The sequence below is a fragment of the Melozone crissalis genome, unplaced genomic scaffold, assembly GCF_028551555.1.
Source record: "Melozone crissalis strain CALT ecotype California unplaced genomic scaffold, PUWL_Pcris_2 ptg000036l_1, whole genome shotgun sequence".
Taxonomy (NCBI): domain Eukaryota; kingdom Metazoa; phylum Chordata; class Aves; order Passeriformes; family Passerellidae; genus Melozone; species Melozone crissalis.
The window spans coordinates 5,609,530-5,630,434 of NW_026535814.1; the positions used below are offsets into that span (position 1 = coordinate 5,609,530).

General features: G+C 38.4%; 1 protein-coding gene across 1 annotated transcript; it reads left to right on the plus strand.

Annotated features, from left to right (window-relative positions):
- Positions 1-44: 44 nt before the first annotated feature.
- ABHD17B (abhydrolase domain containing 17B, depalmitoylase) lies at positions 45-17,870 on the plus strand. Its single transcript, XM_054283369.1, has 4 exons — positions 45-193; positions 5,975-6,449; positions 15,406-15,585; positions 16,035-17,870. Exons 2-4 carry the CDS (start codon positions 5,983-5,985, stop codon positions 16,252-16,254), a joined length of 867 nt encoding a protein of 288 aa, XP_054139344.1. The 5' UTR covers positions 45-193; positions 5,975-5,982; the 3' UTR covers positions 16,255-17,870.
- The last annotated feature ends 3,035 nt before the right edge of the window (positions 17,871-20,905 follow it).

A 20,905-nucleotide genomic window follows, 5' to 3' on the forward strand; every position in this document is an offset into this window, starting at 1 on the left:
GGGAGGCGGGCGCCGTTCCGGAGGCTGCGCGGGGCGGGCTCAGCGCTGCCAGGGCCGCGCGTTCTCCGGCCGGGGCCGGGGCGCTGACGGCCGCCTCCCGCCGCGCCGTTACTCAGCACAGCCGGTGTCCCCACGGCCCGCCGACCCGGCAGTCGGGAGAGAGCGGGGCCGCCGAGCGGAGCGCCAGGTGCAGGTAGGGACTGTCCTCCCCCGGCGTTGGGGGGATGGACGGTGTGCGGGTGACCCGCTGCCGCGGCGTGAGGGCGAGTTGTTTCCCCCTCGCGGCTCCGTCCGTGTCTCTTGCCCGGCTCGGACCCGCGGTCCGTCCGCGCCGCCTGGCGCAGGCGTGTGGCGGCCCCTGGGGCGAGCGGAAGGGCCCGCGGCCGCCACCGGCGTTTCCTCGGAGAGGCGGGCGGCGCGGCTTCGGTCTGCGGCACGAACCGGGCGGGGAGCTGCCGACCCCGCCTGCCTCCTGCCCGCGTCCCTGTGTCGCTGGGCTCGGGGGTCTCTGGGGGTGTCGCCTGCCTCGGGGTGCCCGGGTGCTGTGGGGATCTGTCCGGGTGCTCCCGTCTCCGTGGTCTTGCCCTGGACTCCGTTGTTGGAAACGGGTGCCCTGACTTGTGACACGCGTGTTGAAGTCTGGCTTTTCGGGCTCCGAACAGTGCCTTTGAGTCACTGCTGAGGACTTCGGCGGAGCCCTTTCCAGATTCGGACACCTGAGGAGTTAATTTAGTTCCCGCCAGCCTGGTTAAATTTATTCCTTCAGCTTCTGCTGTAGAGGGTGGTAGTGACGCTGGCCTCAACATTGCTCTCAGGTATTATTAATATAAAAATTTAAAGTATTTGGTCAGCAATTAACTAGGAAAGTTCATGGCTGCGGAAATCAGAGTAGAAGTACCTGGGCGCAGAGCGGCGTTGAGGGCGGAGCTCGGTGCTGGTGGCCGGGCCGGCCTGAGCCGGGACACCGGGCCGAGGGCCGGGACACCGGGCCGGGACACCGCGGGTCTTCAGCGCCAGCCGCCGGCGGGTGCCTTCAGCAGGGCAGCTCCGGGGGCAGAGGCTTGCTTAGAGCATGCAAGGCATTATGTAATCGGCTTAATCCCGCAGTTGTCTATCTGGAGCCTTTAGAGGTTTCGTTTGTTCTTCGGGTGATAAAGAAGGTCTGGATTTTTCAGTTAATGTTTCCTGGATTCCCTTTCTTTTTTCAGCTGTAGCCTTGGGTTTTGATATACGCAAAGTAACCAGCAGAGGATAAATAAATGATATGTGTTAAAATAGATAGAATTTGTAAGACTAGAAGGAGTGTTTATTTGTTTAGAATCAAATTAACCAAAGTAAAGTTTTGGTTTGATCAGGCTTCTCTGTTTTCATGTAGCCTACTTTGTCCTTTGAAAACTATCTTAAACACTTACTTCACAGTATTTCTTAATATAGCTTTTTCATAATTGAATATACTTTGTGTTGTTTTCTGGACTTACTGCGTATTCTTTCTTAATATTCTCTTAATCCTTTTATGTGGTACTGAATCAGACACTAATGATTTCTTTTTCTCTGAACATTTTGTTGCTTTAACTGTTGGACTAGTTAAAGGATGTTCATATCATTCTGTTCCATTTCTAATATTACACAGGTGTTGAAATAAATGTCAGTACTTCAGTAGTAGCTTGAACTCAAGTTCTTATTGCATTGTGCTCGATGGAAGTGTGAGGAAAAATGCTTTAGAATTTCTTCTTTCAGCAGTAGATAATGAACAATAAAGATGAAAAAAAACCCTAATCAAACAACAAACCCTCAACCAAAATACACACATATACAAAAAAAAAAAAAAACCAAACCAAAACAAACCACCAAACAAAAAAACCAGACAAATAAAAAAAGCCCCCAACAATTTGAATATCTTGCCCGTTATGGTTTGAACAACACTTAAAGTTCCAAACCAGCAGCTATATTTATGAGTTTGACTTTGTTCTTGTGAATAGTTCCCATGAAGTCGGCAATTTAATTTAAATAAACAATTAGAATAATTTCTATTTAATGTAAATATAAGATTTCTAAATAAGTGTTTGCAAGGTTGGGCTGGTTTTGAGACTAATACATAGCGAAGTATTCAAAGATGTGAATAATAGGTTCCACTGTCTTGTTATTATGTACAGAGAGATAGGAGGACAGGAATAAATTCTCATGTGAAAAAATTACGTTTGTGTTATCCTAGGAAGCACAAGGTAAATACTTGAGGTGTTCTTTAAGATTAAATAGACATTTTCCCACTTCTGTCAGCCTTTATGAAAAGTCTAATTGCCACAGAATGAATTGAAATCACTGCCTGTGGGCAATTTTACATTTGCAGTTTTATATGTTAAATCTTTATTCATAAGAGAGTTAAAGAGATAAAATTGATAAAATGCTCTTGCTTTCTTTTTAAAAGCTATCCCAGAAGGGATATCCCCAGAAGGGATAAGTAGTATAGTTTGGGTCTGTTTTATTTCTTAGCCTCTATTGCTGCAATAGAAAAGTTTTTTGCAATTTCTTCTATAGAATTTTCATACTTATTTACTAAAAATGCAGTATAATTTTAAAGGGGGTGTATATTTCTTTATCGTATTCTTTTTTTTGTCAGTATATTTTACCAGCTGTAGCAACTGTGTTTGCAGAACAGCACTGGCATTTTTATTACTACTGAAATGTCAAGTAGAAGGTGAGATAGTTGTGTTGTTGGGGTGTGTTGCTCTCAGCATCTGATTATGCTGTAATGAGCACAGAGATTTACATCATACATGTTCAGAAGGTGTTAGACTATACCTTAGGTATTCACAGCATATCTTAGTCAAATGAGTCTCATTAAAGTTACTCATCTGTACTTGTGGAACCATATGCTTAAATTAATCTAGTCAGAGTTGTTTTTGCCTCAGCTTCACTAAGAATCCAGATAAAGCACACATCCAGCTTATTCACACTCTCATGTGAGTACAATCCATCACAGTGAAAGACAAACCAGTTCCAGTATAATGGAAACATTGTTTGTATTTAGTTGGAGCTATTCTCCTGTGGAAGTTCAGTAGGTGTTTTGTATCAAATTGGTTCAGTTAGTGACCTGCTGGTTGTCTTAGGTCTTCTGAATGAAGAAAGTAGCATGTGTTTGTTTTAAAGAAGAGAGTTGTTATTAGCCATGATTTAGTTGGAGAATGAATCAGAATCTTTTGTTTCAGTAGGCATATTTTCCATTGGATTAAAAGATCAATACATAAAGCCTGCATTAGTCTAGCACAGGGGAGGAATAATACTTCATCTGCTGTCTTCAGCTTGTCATTTGCCATATCTGGTGACAACCCATTTTTCGCACATTTACACTATCTTGGGGGACATTACCACCACATCAGCTAATTCCCTGTGGTTTACTGCTGTACTGCCCTGTGTGTGAATCCTGCAGGCCAGTTTCCAGTCTTCTGAAATTACTTGGGTAAATAGCAAATATTTTATGAGTGAGATCATATTTGTAGTGTTTCTGGGCTGTTTATACTTTCAAATAATGTAAACTCCTGTTCTAATTCTTTCTGACAAGGGGATTTGGAAGAAATAAGAAATTCTGTAGTTCTCATTACATGCTGGTAAGAGTGCAGTCTGCTATTCCTGGGCAAAACAAACTATTTGTGTCTCACTTTTGGAGGTACAAATTCTTTTAAATTTTTCCCAAAAAGTAATAGTCATCCCCTTAGAATAAAATATAATATCTAACTTCACCTTCAGCGTTTCTGTACAGGTGGGAAAACTCACTCAGAATAGATCCATTTAATAGTTTCTATAGAAATAGAAGTGATTTTGAGTATTGTGTTATAAGTACTTGGAAAAAAAGCATGTTGAGACTGGACTGTGAAGACAAACTCCTTAAGTAGAGGTGAAAGAAGTTGCTTCTTTGGTGCTCATAATTACAAAAGAAGTGAGGAAGGAACAAATAGACACCACCACCACCCCACAAAACAGTAGGATTTTTACTTTGCATAAGACAATCTAAACCTTTTGCTAATAGTTTGACTTCCTCCATAGACTCCTTCCATTTATCCTGACTTGTGGGTATAACTGAAACTTAATGTTCACATTATCTCATCTGACAGAGGTGAGTTATTCCATATTTGAGTGACTAATTGTGCTGAAACACAATATTATTGTTACTTCAGCTATCAGGAATATGGTCCTTTATCCAACATCTTCTTTAAGAGCCTATCTACCTTCTTAAGAGAGCTGATCAGTACTTCCCGCCATGTCCTCTAAATTGGAAGTGTTGATCTCCCATGTCTAAACCTCTGTGGTTTCCCTCTGTTTTGAAGAAAACTAGAGACCTGGGTGAAAAACCTTAGCTGCGGCAGCCTCTTTTTTTTGTGATATTCCATGAATGCTTGTATGTTTGTCAGACTGTCTCACTGTGCCTGGTTTTGCTGCTGTAAAAGTATGCTCCATGTAACATTGTTTGCAGTATGCTTTCATACTGTACCACCAGGAAGAGACCATTCACGCATCCAAAAATACAGATAGTTGTTCTGTGACACATGTTAAAGTGTTTTTGCAGCACTGTCCTTGAAGCTTCTTTAAAAAGAAATTTATACATGAAAACTATGCTTCTGTAAAAATTTAAGGACAAAATTTGAAATAGCTAAATATTGCTGGTGTCACAGTTAGCAGTAAGATTTTAGTGTTGGATGACCCAAATACTTCTGGAGCAGCATGGTACTGTATACGACTGAAATCTGCTTGTTTTGTAGCTTGACTCAAAGTCAGTATGTGAAATTGTAAGTGTTCATGTTCACAGGGAACTGTCAGGAGATGAACTTGGGACTTGTAGGTAGATTTGGTATGAAAAAGTTGTTTAAGTTAAGATGAAATGTCAGATGCCTTAACTCAAGGAAAATAGAGTAAATGGTTATCTTTGGTGTGCTAGTTTCCAGCACAGTACTTGTCAAATTTCATTGCTCTTCTTATCTCTGAGAAAAAGTATTGCCTCAACAAAAGATTTCCCCCCACTCCCTTCTCACTGGTATAAATTAAGAGAAACACAAGGTCTATTTTAAGGGCAACTGTACCTTTACCTGTCTTGCTTTAGGTATAGGTGTGTTCATCTTTTTTTTCCTCCCCCTCACCACTTCTAAAACTAATGCTTTGAATTGGTGCTATAGATTATGCTGGTTTAACAAATATTTGTGATAGAAGATTTAGTTAGGGAGATGTTTCTTGAAGCATGGAAAAAAAACCGCTAATTGTGTCATTTTTACAATCCCAATTCCTATGGGTAATACAGCTAAGAACTTTTTTGAAGGTTTTCAAAATATTTATGTCGGCAAGTATGAGGAGTGAAGATAAGTTTATGGCTACATTTTTGTGTACCAAAGCTCTAGAGTGTTTGCTAATCCAGAAGCATCATCTTGTTTTGTCTTCTACGTTTTGACCTTCATGCACCCTTCATATTTCTGATAGTGCTTGCAGGAGCCCATAGCCCGGGATCGCAATACACTTTCTTTGTATTTAGGAGATGCTGTAGTGACTTTTAGCTGCAGAAATCTGCATAACCTTAGTATGCTGCAACTCTGCAACATACTTTAATTGTTCTTTTATCACGTATGTATTTGTCAGTGGGAAGAACGTTTTTCTTAATGTCTTAAGATGAGGAACTTCATTTCCGCCAAAGAAAGTCGAAAACAAATGCTTGTTCCTTCTCTAGGTACTGATGTTTTACTTCTGATATCTGGTAGTGCTTTAAAGTTATCACTCCCCTTTACTAATATACCCATTGTGAAATAACTAATAATATAAAATTGAATATTATACAGAAATATATATATATGGATTTAAGTCTTTGTTGTGTTAAATGTTCAGAAGTTATGCATTATTTCCTAGAGATATTGTGTTCACTTTTTTTTGTAAGTTGGATTTTTTTAATGTCAGATTGTACCTGGAAACTGATACTTATTCTCTCTTCCCATTTCAGACTAGAAGATGAATAATCTTTCCTTTAGTGAACTGTGTTGCCTGTTTTGTTGTCCACCATGCCCAGGGAAAATTGCCTCTAAGCTAGCATTCTTACCTCCTGATCCCACATACACACTGATGTGTGATGAGAGTGGCAGTCGCTGGACTTTGCATCTCTCAGAGCGAGCAGACTGGCAATATTCTTCCAGGGAAAAAGATGCTATTGAGTGCTTCATGACTAGAACATGTAAAGGCAACAGGATTGCCTGTATGTTCGTGCGTTGCTCACCTAACGCCAAGTACACTTTGCTCTTCTCACATGGAAATGCTGTTGACCTGGGTCAGATGAGCAGCTTTTATATAGGACTGGGTTCACGGATTAATTGCAACATATTCTCCTATGATTATTCTGGATATGGCGCAAGTTCTGGGAAGCCTACGGAGAAGAATCTCTATGCTGACATTGATGCTGCTTGGGTGGCTCTTAGAACAAGGTAAGACATTAGTTGCCATTTTTCTTTTACAGCATTCTTGTCAAATGGTTTTATTTCACATGCATTGGTAGTTGAAACAGCAGTGCTGTGATTTAGAATTAGCAGATTCATATCCAAGCTGACTGGTGGTGCCTGATGTTGAAGGCATTGTCAGTATTAAGCAGGATCAGTATATATTACTTACCTACTGTAAAAATTGAAATGGAATTAAATTTAATAAGCTGTGGTCTAGTCTTGAACAAGTAGAGTATCTTCCTTATTGTCATGGTTTGGAATCTTCTCAGCTGCAAAATTTAAAAAAATTGGAAAAAGTCTATAATAATTGATACCCCAGTGATTAACCCACTATTGTGAGAAAATGCAGGTTGTTTCTTCAGATAATTTCCATCACCTACTTTTTCTGTAGGGAGGGGCAGAGTAAAAGCTGGTACAAGAGAACTTGGTGAGACTCTTATTTCTGTGTGGTGTTGATATCACCTTTGTTTCAGCATTCTGACTAGCAGCTACAGCATTTCCAAAGAGAGAAAACATCTTTTTGCTTTATATAGAAAGCTAGCTTCACAAAACATAATGTGTGGGAGAGTTTGTAACAGATCTGTGTAAATACCTTGTGGTGGGAACAAAAAAAGAGGGATTTCAAGCAGTGATGTTAACTCAAGCAGAATAAAAATGGACAAGAAAAAAATAAGAATGGAAAGATGTTATTTCAGTGATTTCTGTGTTCTAAGCCTCTGGTTTTGTGGGACATAAAATAGCAAAATGAAAGATTGTGAATGTATTCACTGATATAAGTGAGAATCCTACAGAATCCTGCACCAAATATGTGCAGCTTCTCTAATTTGAGAGCAATTTTCACTATAATTTTTTCCATTTAGCTCAATAGTCTTCTCATGGTTACAAATACCCAGACGATAAATACTACTTTTAAAATAGTATTCTATCATAAGAATAACCGCCCACCAGAAAATCCCAGTACACTGTGTATTTCATATCAAAAATGTATAAAAACCTGAAATGTGTTGTTGCAGCTCAGTCATTGAAACTTGAGCATCCTGTTTAATAATTATAGTATCAGGGATTTGACTTAGTGTAAGGGCATGTGGGCTTTAAATCCTGGATCCTGGTTATTGTCACAGTGAGTTTAGAACTTCATCAATGTAGTATTAATGAGCAGATTACCCCTCTTCAGTGCTTTAAATACACGTTTAGTCTTGCACTCATTTTACGTTACAACTATAGTATGATTTCAAAGAAGCATATGTTATCCATGTATTAAATAGGGAAAAAGCTTATTATCATAAACATCATTCAACTGCAGGAGACAGGTTTTCAGCTTCATCTATTCAAAAACATGCATACTAGGTTGTTGGATTACCTTTTGGTGTTTATTTTTATTACAATGGAAAGTTGAGATATGGCTGTTCCATAAGCCAAAAGCTGCAACAGGTGCACTGTTGACCATGGTTTGTAGCTGGTAGGTGATTTGCTATAACATTTACCAAAAACATAATGTGGTTTGTGAGCAATTTGGAAGACAGTCTGAACTATTTAAATGTGACAGAAAATGGAAGAGAACTAGATGGTGAAATATAATACTTTATGTCAGTTTACAGGCTCTGTTTTATAAACTAATTTGTAATTATTGTTTCTTCTTCCTCATAATGAATGTCTGAATATAAAATCTGCAAAGAAATGTGATTACAATTTGAATTCTCACCACTATTCTTAAGCAATGAAGTGTATTTTCTCTAAACAAATAAGATTGTTCATAATTGATAGGACACAGGCTAATGGCTTTAAAGTGAAAGAAGGTAGATTGAGATTAGATATAAGAAATAAATTCTTTTCTGTGAGGGTGATAAAGCACAGGAACAAATTGCCAGAGAAGTTGCCACAAGAAGAACCATTTGTCCAGAGAAATTGTGGTCAACTTCCCCATCCCAGGAAGTGTTCAAGTTGTTGTTGAATGGAACTTTCAGCAGATTGATCTAGTGGAAAGTATCCCTGCCCATGGCAGGGAAGGTGGAATTAAAGGGTATTTAAAGGTCTCTTACCCCAGCTATTCTGTGATTGTAATCCTATATGGATGATGGCCATGAGAGAAGGTGGTGTGATTCACTGCCTTCATCAATTTTGGAAAAGTTGTACATTGTTGCATATTCATGTGCATGGGACTGCATAAAAGCTGCAAGTAAGGAGATTCTTTTTCCAGGTGTCATAACTACCAAGTGTTGAAATGCCAAGAGTCACTTTGGGATACGCCTATTTTCTGCTGTTCTGGTCTCTGAAGGCCTTTGATGACACCCTAGCAAGGGTGGAAAGGTTTAACCAGCCCCAGGCAAATGCAGGGCAAGTGGCACTCATTCAGAAACCTCTGAAGATGTGCCAGGTTGCCTCATGACCAGATTTACCTGTAAGAAGCGAAACAGCCCTTTCATTGTTGCTTATCATGGACTGCATAATAATTGAAAAATTAAAGGGTAAATCTCACCATCAGACAATGTGTCAAAGTGGACAGAATGTCCATAAATTGAACAGCCAAGTATAGGAATAATACTGTCTCGTCAGATGTTGACCAAAATTGTTCATTTCACAATTCATAAACTACTTTTTTTGGTTTTTTTCATTCAGAAGTAGAAGGGGGAGAGTTCAGCTAGAAGTTGAGGTACTCTAGTTTTATACATTTGGAGGGAAATTGAGGGTATCTTTAAATTCATAGGGAAAAATAGCTCAATTATTGTGGAAGAGAAATCTTGACAAATCTTGATGTATTGGTAGCATTTTAAAGTTTAGAAAGGCCAAACTGTGAGAGAGGCAAAGAAGGTGCAGTTTGTTGATATAATGTGGACAATGGGTTTGCCTCTCGTAAAACATAGTTCCTTTTTTCTTCTTCCTTTGTAAAATACTGTATGCACAAGAAGGGGGATGCCTGCATCATTTGAGGAAGCGCTGTGTGCTCCTGAATTTTATATGTGGCCTAAAATGTTGAGAGTTACAGGTGTGGATGAGGTTCATGCCCTTTGTGTTCTGCAACTTGCAGCTGTAATTTCATGTGTTATGTCCATGATGACAGAAGATTCTGAATGTACATTGAAAATTCCCTCAGTATGTTCCCCCTTGTTCCATGTGCCCCAAGTGCTGTGTCAGGTTTCTAAATGTATGTGTTGCAATAGCTTTGCAAACCTAGCTTCTCTAGAGCATCTAGTGTAAGCCTAAAGAGGTACTATGGAAAATGTACTCTTCTAAGCTTGATCTTATCAATACTTATTTCATTATTGTAAAGCAATCAAGTCTTCTAGATTAAGAGCAGTAGTTCAGAAGTAAATATAAATTACTTTGTCTCCCTTATGTATATCTGGAACAAAATGGCAGGTATTTTTAAGAGCCTGACACTGCAGCATGGTAATTTCTGCTAGTATTTGTTTCTTAAAGGTAACTGAAATTAAAAACCAAAAACGAAGGATAAAACCCAAAGAAACAAAAAAACTCTACCTACATTGTCACAGCTAGACATGCATTTTGTAGTTTTCTTATTGCATCATGATAATATGGTAAATATCCAGTGAAAATATAAAATAAGGTTAATATCCAATGTTAGTGATGTACATCCAATTAAAGTGTTTAGGGGTTAGACAGAACTTTGAGCAACTTGATTCAGTGAAATATTAATATTACCTCTCTATGGCAAGGGTGTGGACTATACTACATTCCAACCTAAACTGCTCTGTGATTCCATGAAGAGAAAAAGAGAATGGAGGGGTAGAGAAAAGGTGGACCACCAGTAAGATAAGTGTTTAGTAAAGGGCAGGAAATGTCTTGCTACAAATACAGAAATATCAAAGAAGTGGTGAAAAGAGTTTCTGCTAAATCACATGAAGTTCATCACCAAGGGGAAAAAAAAATATTTCATTACTGTTTAGCAGTTCTTTTCCTACCAGAAGCTGAAAAGATGAGGCCAAAAGTGTTCAGGATTGTCTCTTTTACAGTGACCATCTACATCCGGTCAGCATATATAGGGCCACAGAAAAGAATACTGGCTTCATTAGTGTTATCTTGGGCCCTGGTTCCAGGCACTGGAACAGTCTGGCACAGTTACAACTCCTTATTGGCTTGCTCCTTCCTCACCCAGCAGTGGCATGCTGTTTCCTGCCTGTCCCTGAACACAGGCAGCACAAAGGAGCACTAAAGCAATTGCTCCACTACTCCCAGACAAGGTTTATTTAGTTCCTTTCATTAACTGTTAAAGCCTAATGAGGGGGAATGCATTGCTGAAGCTGCAAATAGGAAAGTGGTTCTTTCTGTTCAGCTATAGTTTAGCTTTGTAGTGACATTAACCTGTGCCTTCAGTGTGGTGACGAGGCAGAAATTCGTAAATGCTCAGACACTCTTGTGAGGATGTCAGGAAGCTTACATGAACACAGGTTCTGTGTCAAAACCGCTCTTTAGATTCCATCTGCTTTCCAGGCAGGTAACCTTTAACTGTGTGAGCATAAAGGATGAATTGGATGTTGAAAGGAATTGAAATTTCAGCTGCTCTGGGAAAGAGAAAGATGTTGCAGTTAGCCTATAAACTGCAGAAAATATCAAGTTTTGTACCAGGTTCTGCCCAGAATGCCTTGTCCATGAAGAATAGTGCTTTCTTGACAAAACCAGCATGCTGGTACATCTGTGCATAGCTACTTTTAAGGTTTTCTTCCAAGGTCCTTTTTGGTGATTATGACTTTAAAAAAAATCCCCAAACCTAAAAACACCCTTCATTACCTTCACCCCCACACTGAAGGTCTGTCTGTGCTGACACAGGTTATCTAAGATTACTTGAGTTGACAACAGTGTTTACATTAGTCCTGTTATCAACATAATGAGCTTTCAAAGATAGCAACAGTCTTTACAGCATGTCTTTGACCTCTTGTAACCAGAGGAACCAGTTGAAGCATATGGCTCTGTAAATGTCTTGTTCCCCTTCCTCAGGATGGCCTGTACTTACAAGGCACTGATTAAGAGAACAGTGTTACTGTGACTTTTTCTCTTGATCTGACACTCCTCCTTTGGGAGACCAGGTATAGTCATCTGATAATTTGACACAAAACTTCTTGGAGTTTAACAGACTATGAGTCTGTCAAAAGTAAATTTTATGAGTAGGAAACTTAGAAACAGTTACCTTTTCAACATTTTTTCTGTTGTAGATTGTAAAGTGATATTTTTGAGAAATAGCAACAGAGGGACAGTTCATCTCTTTCTTTTTTCTAAATATTTCAGAAGCCTATTACATTGGGTTTGCATGGCCAAGCTTTGGTAGCAGGGGCCTACAGGGATGCCTTCTCTGAGAAGCTGCCAGAGGCTTCCTCCATTTCTGGCAGAGCCAATCTCTGTTGACTCCAAAGATGGCGGTGCCGCTGGCCAAGGCTGGGCCGATTAGAAGTTATGGTAGTGCCTCTGGGATAGCATATTTAAGAGGGGAAAAAGAAATCCTTGCACAGTTGTAATCACAGCCAGAGAAGAGTGAAAGGAGAACATGTGATGGGAACAGCACTGCAGACACCAGGGTCAGTGGGAAGGACGGGCAGGAGGTGCTCCAGGCACCAGAGGAGCCCCACACCAGAGCAGGGGATGCCTGAAGGGAGGCTGTGACCCCATGGGAGACCTGTGGAGAGAGGAGCGCACGCTGGAGCAGCCTGTCCCTGAGGGACTGCACCCCAGGGGTGCATGGGCCAAGGGAGGTTGTGACCCCATGGAAGAGGGACCCACCCTGCAGCAGTTTGAGGGGGCCTGTTGCCTGTGGGACAGACATCAGACAACAGAGAAGTTGGTGGAGAACCGGCTTCCTATGAGGGGGATGCTGTGGTGAGCTGGGGAAGGACTCCTCACCCTGAACAGTGAGAGAAACAACATGGGATGAACTGAGCCTAACTCCCATTCCCTGTGTCCCTGTGCTGCTGGGGGAGAGGGAGAGTTGGGAAGGAGGGAGGGTGGGGAAAAGGTGTTTTTAGGGTGTGTTTTACATCTCATTATTCCTGCTCTGACTTCGTTAGTAATAAGTTCAATTAATATCTCTACATCTAGAGATGACATTTGATGAACCATCTCTCCTAGTCCTTACCTCAGCCCATGATCTCATCATTAAATTTTCTCTCCCTGTCCAGCTGTGAAGCAGAATGAGAGAAAGAGCTGCTTTGGTGGGTGCCTGGCACCTAGCCAGGATCAGCCCACTAAACCTTTCCAAGAGAAAAGGGAAGACTGGAATGAGCAGATGTAATCCAAGATGCTTGGAGTTTTTTATTTGGGAGGGAGGGTTTGATTATATAGGTTTCCATACTACTCAAGCCATAATACTCAGAAGTGTACTTTGAACTACCACTTTGGGTTATTGACTTCTTTAGTTTACTGATTGCAAAGCATGTATTTTCTGGTGGGCACTGTGACGCAAACTATTTGACTGTGATGGAGTAAGAATTACTTTAATCCAGATATTGTAAATGCTTTTCTTGGCTTATTTGTTGTAGCCGTCATTTATCTATCTTGAGGCTGAAGGAATTTGATCAAAAAATAGGGGAAAGAATAGTGAGAAAGAGGAGAATATATGTTCTGAAATAGAGTTTTTAAGTTGTGCTTTGAAATCCTGTGTAATGGCCTGTATCTTGTAAAACTCAACATTCAAGGAAACCCAAGTGTGGTAATTGGCAAGGTTTATTATTTGAATACTGTTTTATCATAATGTGCTGTGCAAACTACATGCCATACTAGTGATGCAACATATTAATGCAAGTTTTGTTCAGATTATGTTGGAAGGAGGGAAGGCTGTCCTGTACTTTCATAAGGGACAAATGTGATGTGAATTGAGAGATGAATTGTAAAAGGATAACACCTATGTTCTTGGGTGTTTCAGAAGAGATGCAGAAATAATGATGACCTTAGATTTGTCTTTTGTTTCAAAGCTTTAATTTATTTTATTTATGTGTGTTGGAATTTTCAGAAAATCTTGTTAACACTTGAAATTGCTTTTTCTTTGAGAATTGTTGTGAAGGGGCTGTTAGTAGTTCCAGACTGATGATGAAGACTTAGAGTTTTAGAAGTCTTAATTTGATCATGATCTGATTATGACTAAAAACTCTTTCTAGGAAACACTGATAGTGATTTAGTAGTCATGATGTAGCAAGATTCCTGTGTCAGGCAGAGTCTGCCTCTGTGCTAATACTTTGAAACCTTTTACATTTCACTTTATCAGAACTGAAATTAAATAAACAGACAAATATTAAATTGATAATTTTAGATGTGAATAGTGGGTTTTATACCAAATTTAGCAAGTTAATGGCATGCCTAATGAGTTCTGCTGCTGATAACATGTAGGTAATACTACAACCTTGAAATTTCCCTAGATGCATATTTTTTTATTAATTGTTTATTATATATTAATGCAACTTAGAAAACATTTTTTCTGGCGTATTAAGAAGTACTTGTGGATTTGGAGGGAGCTGTTTTGTTGGTTGGTAATTTGAATGTCTTGATACACGTGAAACACTTTTTTTTCCTAATGTTCCTGATCTTTAGTCTCCTAAACTTTACTGATTTTAGTGTTTGGTTACCCATACAGTTATTTACTCGTGTTTATAAGATACTTGTGAATTTCTTCCATACTTCTGCTCCCCTGACTTTACTGGAGATATGCAAAATAGAGACATTTGATAACTTCTTTGTGGCTATGTGTGTTGTTGTTATATAATGTTTACAGAAAATATGCATGCCTTTATTGTAGACAAGGTAACAGGTGCTCTTTCCTATACTTGATTTTCATTCCTTTTAAAGTGGCAAGTGTCAAACCTACCTCCTGCTGTTCCACAGTGATGTTAGGCTAGGCTGCTCTTACTTAAAAAGTTGAACAAGTTTTTAATAATGCATGAGAACAATGGTTTGGGTTTGGGTTTTTTGGTTTAATTTGGGGGCTTTGGACTTTTTTTAGAAATTATTGGGAGGAGTTTGATTTTTTGGTGTATTTTGTGGGATTTTGGGAAGGGTAGTTGTTGGTTTTGGGGTTTTTTGTGTATGGGGTTTTCTTGAGTGCAATGTGGTATCCCTTCCTATTCAAGGTACTTCCTTTCCCAAGTTTAGATACACTGCTGCAGTCTGACCTGTGCTAAGAGTCCCTGGTTAGGGGTACAGGGCAGTGGATCAGCTCACTTTTTTTGCAGGCACTGTTCTTGGCCACATTATCGTTCTCTTCAGAGGCTTTTCCTGTGTAACTTGGGCAGCAATTGCTTTTTGCATTCACACTAATGCTGAAAAATATATTAAAATTACTTGTATGAGTGTTAACTAGATGTTTCTTTTGTTTGCCCCTGTTAATTGCATCTTACTAGGAGGAAGGCTTTGATTTCGATTCTGTATTCCCTGCTGGGCTGTCTTGCTTGTGGATTAGTTTGATAAGAACAAGCTTCTTGGCTATTATGTGGAATGATCAATATCATTATACTGCTCATTGTCAGTATGGGCAAGCTTTAAGTCTCTCTAAATTTATAAGCAATGTACCAGCTTGCAGGTTTTATCAGATAGCAGAAGAGTAAAGCTGACCAAATTTTTGCAGGCTTGATTATGCTTTATGTGATGATAACCAAAGATCTGTTAAGGCTCTAATCAGTTTTCTGTTGTAGGTCCACTGGAGTTAAAAGTAAAGACTTTAACAAGCCACACTGCATTCACAAATCTGTATTTAAAAATTTAAATCATTATTCCAATATCATTCAGGCATAGCGAAAAAATTACTGCAAATAGAGAGTAAATAAATAATTGTGTGTTTTAGTCAGGAATGTCATAAACAAAGTTGCTTGTTCTTCTACCAGCTCCTGTTTCATAGTTGATAGCATTGTGAAAATTTTCATCTTCAGAAATGCTTTTTTTGCCTTGCTCTGTAGGTTGCGTCTGTTTCACTTTATATGCCACTTTTTAAACATTTCTAATTTTCTAGGTATGGAATTCGCCCTGAAAATGTGATTATATATGGCCAGAGTATAGGAACGGTACCATCTGTGGATCTTGCTGCTAGATATGAAAGTGCTGCTGTAATTCTTCATTCTCCACTGACCTCAGGAATGCGAGTAGCTTTTCCTGATACAAAGAAGACTTACTGCTTTGATGCATTCCCAAAGTAAGTTGTAGGATATTTTTTTTCTCAGCATGCATTTTCTCTATAACAGAAGTTCTCAACTAGAGAAACAAGTAGTCTGGCATATTATCTGAAATTCTTTTCAAAAATATAATAAAAGAATTGGAGAAAAATCACTGAATAACATTGAAGAGGAGCATTTGATTTGAAGAAGTTTACAAAACTTTGTAAACCTTCTAGGCGCTTTGCATTTCTAATCATTTTAGTGGATAGCTGTAAAGTAATTCATTTTCCTGTATATAACATGTAAATCCCTAGTTTTAACAAGTAGTTCTGTCCAGTAAATTGTTAGTCTGGGAAACTGTGAGCAAAGTCATTTGCAATATGTTTCTATAAGACTAAAAAACTAAGTAAATCTTAACTGAAGGAAATTTTTGTTGTATTTCAGAACTATGCCATTGTTTTCATAGATATAATCTTTTTCTTTACAGCATTGACAAAATTTCTAAAATAACATCTCCTGTCTTAATAATCCATGGAACTGAAGATGAAGTAATTGACTTTTCACATGGCCTGGCATTATTTGAGCGTTGCCAGAGACCTGTAGAACCACTGTGGGTAGAAGGAGCAGGCCATAATGATGTGGAACTCTATGGACAGTACCTTGAAAGATTGAAACATTTTGTGTCACAGGAGCTGGTGAACTTGTAACTTTCATTGTGTATTTACATGTTTTTTTTCATTTCACTGCAGAACTGCACACTTTGATAAATATATAACTTAAAACCTGAATGTTGTGTTTTCAAATCATCTTGGTTGCCTTCATTAAATCTACAGGTAATGATTTGTCAACATAATTAATGAAGGTTTTAATGTCAACATTATAAACTGGAATTACATGATCATGCAGTCAGACTGGCAGTTCGTATTTCTTTGTGTGAGGTTTTTTCTTCTTAGATGCAAAGAAAAAAATCACAAGGAGTACTGTAAGAAAATTTAATTATATAAAACCAAATGCTGTAAAAGTGTTGCCAAGTGCTTTAGCATATCAAAACCAAGTTTATAAATATTTTTTAAACATCTCAAAGTGTACTGTGACTTACTCTGTTGCACAGGTGTAATTAAAAAACTGACTTCTGAACTGTTGTTCTGTAAAAATGTAATAGCCATGAAATTTGAGCAAATACTAATGTATGTAATGAGAATAAACAGTCACTGGAAATTACTCTTGCCCTGTTACAGGGAGAGAGGGGAAAAATAGATCTTTTCCCATATTTTTTATTTCTTTTGTGCTTAGTTTTCCTTTAGTTATTTTGTACTCGTATTGCCTATTAGCTTTCAGGATAATAAAATGTACCCACTCATGTTCTCAGGAGTCCTAATCTTGCCAGAGTAATTCTACAAATTATCATTGTTGTAATGCAGGTATCATTCACATGATTGCTACTGAGGCCACAAAATACCTCTTTGAAACCAGACTTAAAACCTAGAAGACTTCTTGAACCATGTAGTTTTAAACACTGATTTTCTAGAGCCACAACGTGTCATTAAGAAGAACCTTGAAGCTTATCCAACATTGTAATAAAGAGTTTGCAACATAGCAGTTGTCTGATCAGGCTAATTTTGGATGTTTAGTGTAAAAGCTTATTGTTTTTGAGTATTGTATGGAAATTTTACTAATTGGGCCTCTGTGGGGTGGGAGGAGTGACAAGAAGAGAATATTGACATTTTTCTATTAACTCATTATAAAATAAACTTAAGTTGCCTTTCCCTTGAATGCATTTTACATGAATAAAACTATGAAAAATAAACTTCATTATATGTGGCCTAATTTTGAACAAAATAATATTCCTACAATACACACTGTGCTTTTAAGGCCTTACATAATTTAATTGTTGTGCTTGTTTTTGTGATTGAGACTATTGTGTACTTAAATGTAGTTTTGAGTATTGTGAAGACTTTGGTTAAGATGTGTTGATTAACAGTAAACAATATTCCACAAACTTGCAGTTTTTTCTTTTTATTCAAAGTAATAGCAGCAGTTGCTTGCAGTATCAAAATACTTAGCAACTCCCCATTTATTCAAGGAAATCTGACATCAAAAGCAATAACTTATTGTTCGAAATTGCCAGCACATTTCTTTATCAGCAGCTACTGTTCTGGATCACCCTTCTATCCCCATGCCTCACCTTACTACAATTTGCCATTCAGGACACAGGCTTTCTGCTGCAAAGCTGCTTGTAAACTTTTTTTTCTGTAACAAATTCTAGTATCTCCTTCTTTGAAATTAAAATGAATTATTGTCTTGTGCACTTTGAGTTAATTGAGTAGAAAGAAATTTGTTCACAAGGCACTAGATTTCTGTGTGATTTTTTGTTCAAGGATGTTACAGTGAGTTCTGAAATACAGAGTATATTCAGAAACAGCAGCATTAGACTTAAGGATTTTCATCCTAGTTCAATGCTTTTGGATACAGGTGTATAACTCAGCTTTATTAACATCATATTTAATACATAGTTTGATTTCCTTTTCTTACTACCTTAGTAAGGAGGTAGCCACTGGCCACTATCTCCAATGGAAGTCCGTGCCATTGAATGTTTAAGTGCTTTCTTTGTAATGAATGGAGCTTGTTTTGAGATTCACCTTCAGGAATTCAGAAATAAAGAGTGTAGAAGTGCAATATTAAGTGATATATATTGGCTGCAGTTTGGTTGCCTGCCCCTTGCAGGCAAATGATCAACTGTCACCACAAGAACTATCTGATTGTGCCAGGGGATATTGTGGCACCCTGTAATTGAAAAAGACAGAAAAGGTGTCATAGTAGTTTTGCTGCTTTTGTTTCTGTATTTTGTTGAAGCAGAACAAAAGACCTGACTAATAGTGTTTTGGCTTCAGTATGTGCAGCTGTGCTGGATTGCACTGGTGAGTAGAGATTCTGGTCTCTTGCATCATTTATGCATGGTTAATTATTGCCATTTTGTGCTGATTTATGTTTTATACTAATATTTTTTCAGAGGAGTTGTATATGTGAAGGAATTTAAATAGCTTAGCCTGTGGTGCAGATCGTATTATGGCAGCAAACTTGTTAGTGACCAAAAGCAACTCTGAGCTATTGCAATGATGAGGAAAACATTTGACATCCTGATTGTCTTATCCTTATACCATCATTTTGGTCAAATTGACAATGGGCTGTTGTTTAATGTTACAGATGCAATTGTCTCCTGATAAACAAAGTTGATTCAGCATTCATTGAAAAGACAATGCCTGTATTTTAGGGAAAAAGAAAAGAGCATTTTGTAAGCTTCATGGTGTCATTCCTGGTTTGGTTTTTTTTAAAGAGATGTATTTGACAGTAAGCTGTCGTTTTCAGTTCTGCAAACCTTGGCAAATCAGCTTTCAAAACAACTTCATATATGTAAAATATGTGATTACCTTCTAAAGGTGGGGTCTATTTAGGACATGTTTTGCTTTTACATTCACAACTCCATAACTCCCCTCTCTTAACTGTCCACTTCTGGCACCAAAGGATTCTAGTGTATGTTCAGTTAGATACTCTTATTAATTGATTCTAAGCTTACTTTCCTTTTCAAGATTTTTTTTTTTTTTACTGGGGAAAAATATTACATGTTTATTTTTGGGCTCCTTTAACTGGGTGACATTGGACAACAAGGTACTGCTCATATGGAATATGCCAGGTCCTACAGGTCCTAATTTTTCTCACTACTCTGTAGGCATTGTTAATATCTTAAAGTCACAAATAAGGAAAATAGTATGTAAGTAGGAGGCTGATTGGTTGAAAACTTTGCAGAAAAGGAGTTGGGGACCCTGCTGCAACAGGCTGCACATGAACCAGCATTGCATCCTTACGCCAAAGGCAAACGAGACCATTCTAGGCCTGATAGGCAGAGGTTTGCCAGCAGATCATGGGAAGTGATCCTACCTCTCCTCTCTGCTCTGAGTCCAGATGTGTGTGAAATGCTGAATCTAACTCTGGGCTTTTGCATGAGGAAGGTAGGGATGTACAGAAGGAAGTCCAGTGCAGGGCCACAGCTACAACTGAAAGACTGGAGCATCCAGCATAGGAAGAGATGCTGAGAGAGCTGGGACTGTTCATCCTGGGGAAGAAAAACTTTGAGGTTTGGCAGGATATTAACTATTATGTATGAATATCTGAGGGAGGTAGTGAAGAGAGCTGAACATTTCCCTGTATTGCCTTCTGAGAGGGCAAGAGCCTATGATGACACACTAAAAACCAGAAAACGTAATCTGAAATTAGAAAGCGAACAGGGTTTTTTGAGGTGTTTTTTTGTTTGTTTGTTTTGGTTTGGTTGGTTTTTTTATTTGCTTGTTTGTGGGGTTTTTTGTTTGTTGGTTTTTCTTTTTTTTTTCTTTGTGAGGCAGATCAAACATTGGGACTGACTGTGTAGTTCTCATCTTTACACATAATCAGAATTCAGCTGAACACAGCTTTAGGTAACCTGCTGTAGCTGAGCCTGCTCTGAGCACACAAGTAGATGTTCCCAAGGGGTTCCTTTCAGCATCTGTCATTGTGTGTACACCAGCTCAGAAGAGGAGAGTGTTTATTTAAAAGAATTGTCTTCATTTGGTGTTCCCTACTTTTGACGCTTTATTTTAAAGCAACAGAAAGCCCTTTTTCTCTTGGTTCTGAGACCGTTGTTTGATGCACTGCTGCTGAGTCAGACTAATACCAACTTTTATACCACAGACAGTGTCATCAAAGATCACAGATTGCTACAGTGTACTACAAATGGTTGAAAAGCTAGAAGTATAAGTATGCTATCCTGAAAAAAGTGCTTGAAAGATATCTTAAACATTGTCAAAGACGGAAATGTTGCATTCACAGCTACTATTAAGTTATGAGATACAGTTGTTTTCGGTTGTTTCAATAAAATTGGGTAATAAAGTTGGTTTTACTTCACCTGATTAATGAAATGAAAAATTGTTTGTGGGCAAGTTTTTCATGAGCTAGTAACTGTCAGACTTGCTCACCATCACTGATACAGTACAGATAACTGATTGTTACAAGTTAGTGTGAAAACCCATTCAGCTTGAGTACCACCAGATTGAAATGTCATCATGACATTACCTTAGAGCTCTTGACATATTGAACTTCATATTAATTGTAAAATAGCCATTAAAAGAAACAATGATTCGCCAATAAATTCTATTTTATGATAATTTCTATACTGTATCTGCTTCCCTTTTTTATTTATTTCTCTATTAAGGGGTCTTCTTTCTGTGAAAGGGAGTAAAATCTTTGCAAACTTCTGGTAAAATGCCAAGGAAAATGTTTCAAGAAAGACAACTTTGTAAAACGCATGATCTTAACAACAGATTACTC

Coding starts and splice junctions, on each gene's coding strand:
- ABHD17B (XM_054283369.1), top strand. CDS start 5,983: ATGAATAATCTTTCCTTTAGTGAACTGTGTTGCCTGTTTTGTTGTCCA. Junction 6,450..15,405: donor TGGGTGGCTCTTAGAACAAG/GTAAGACATTAG, acceptor CTAATTTTCTAG/GTATGGAATTCGCCCTGAAA. Junction 15,586..16,034: donor TGCTTTGATGCATTCCCAAA/GTAAGTTGTAGG, acceptor TTTTCTTTACAG/CATTGACAAAATTTCTAAAA.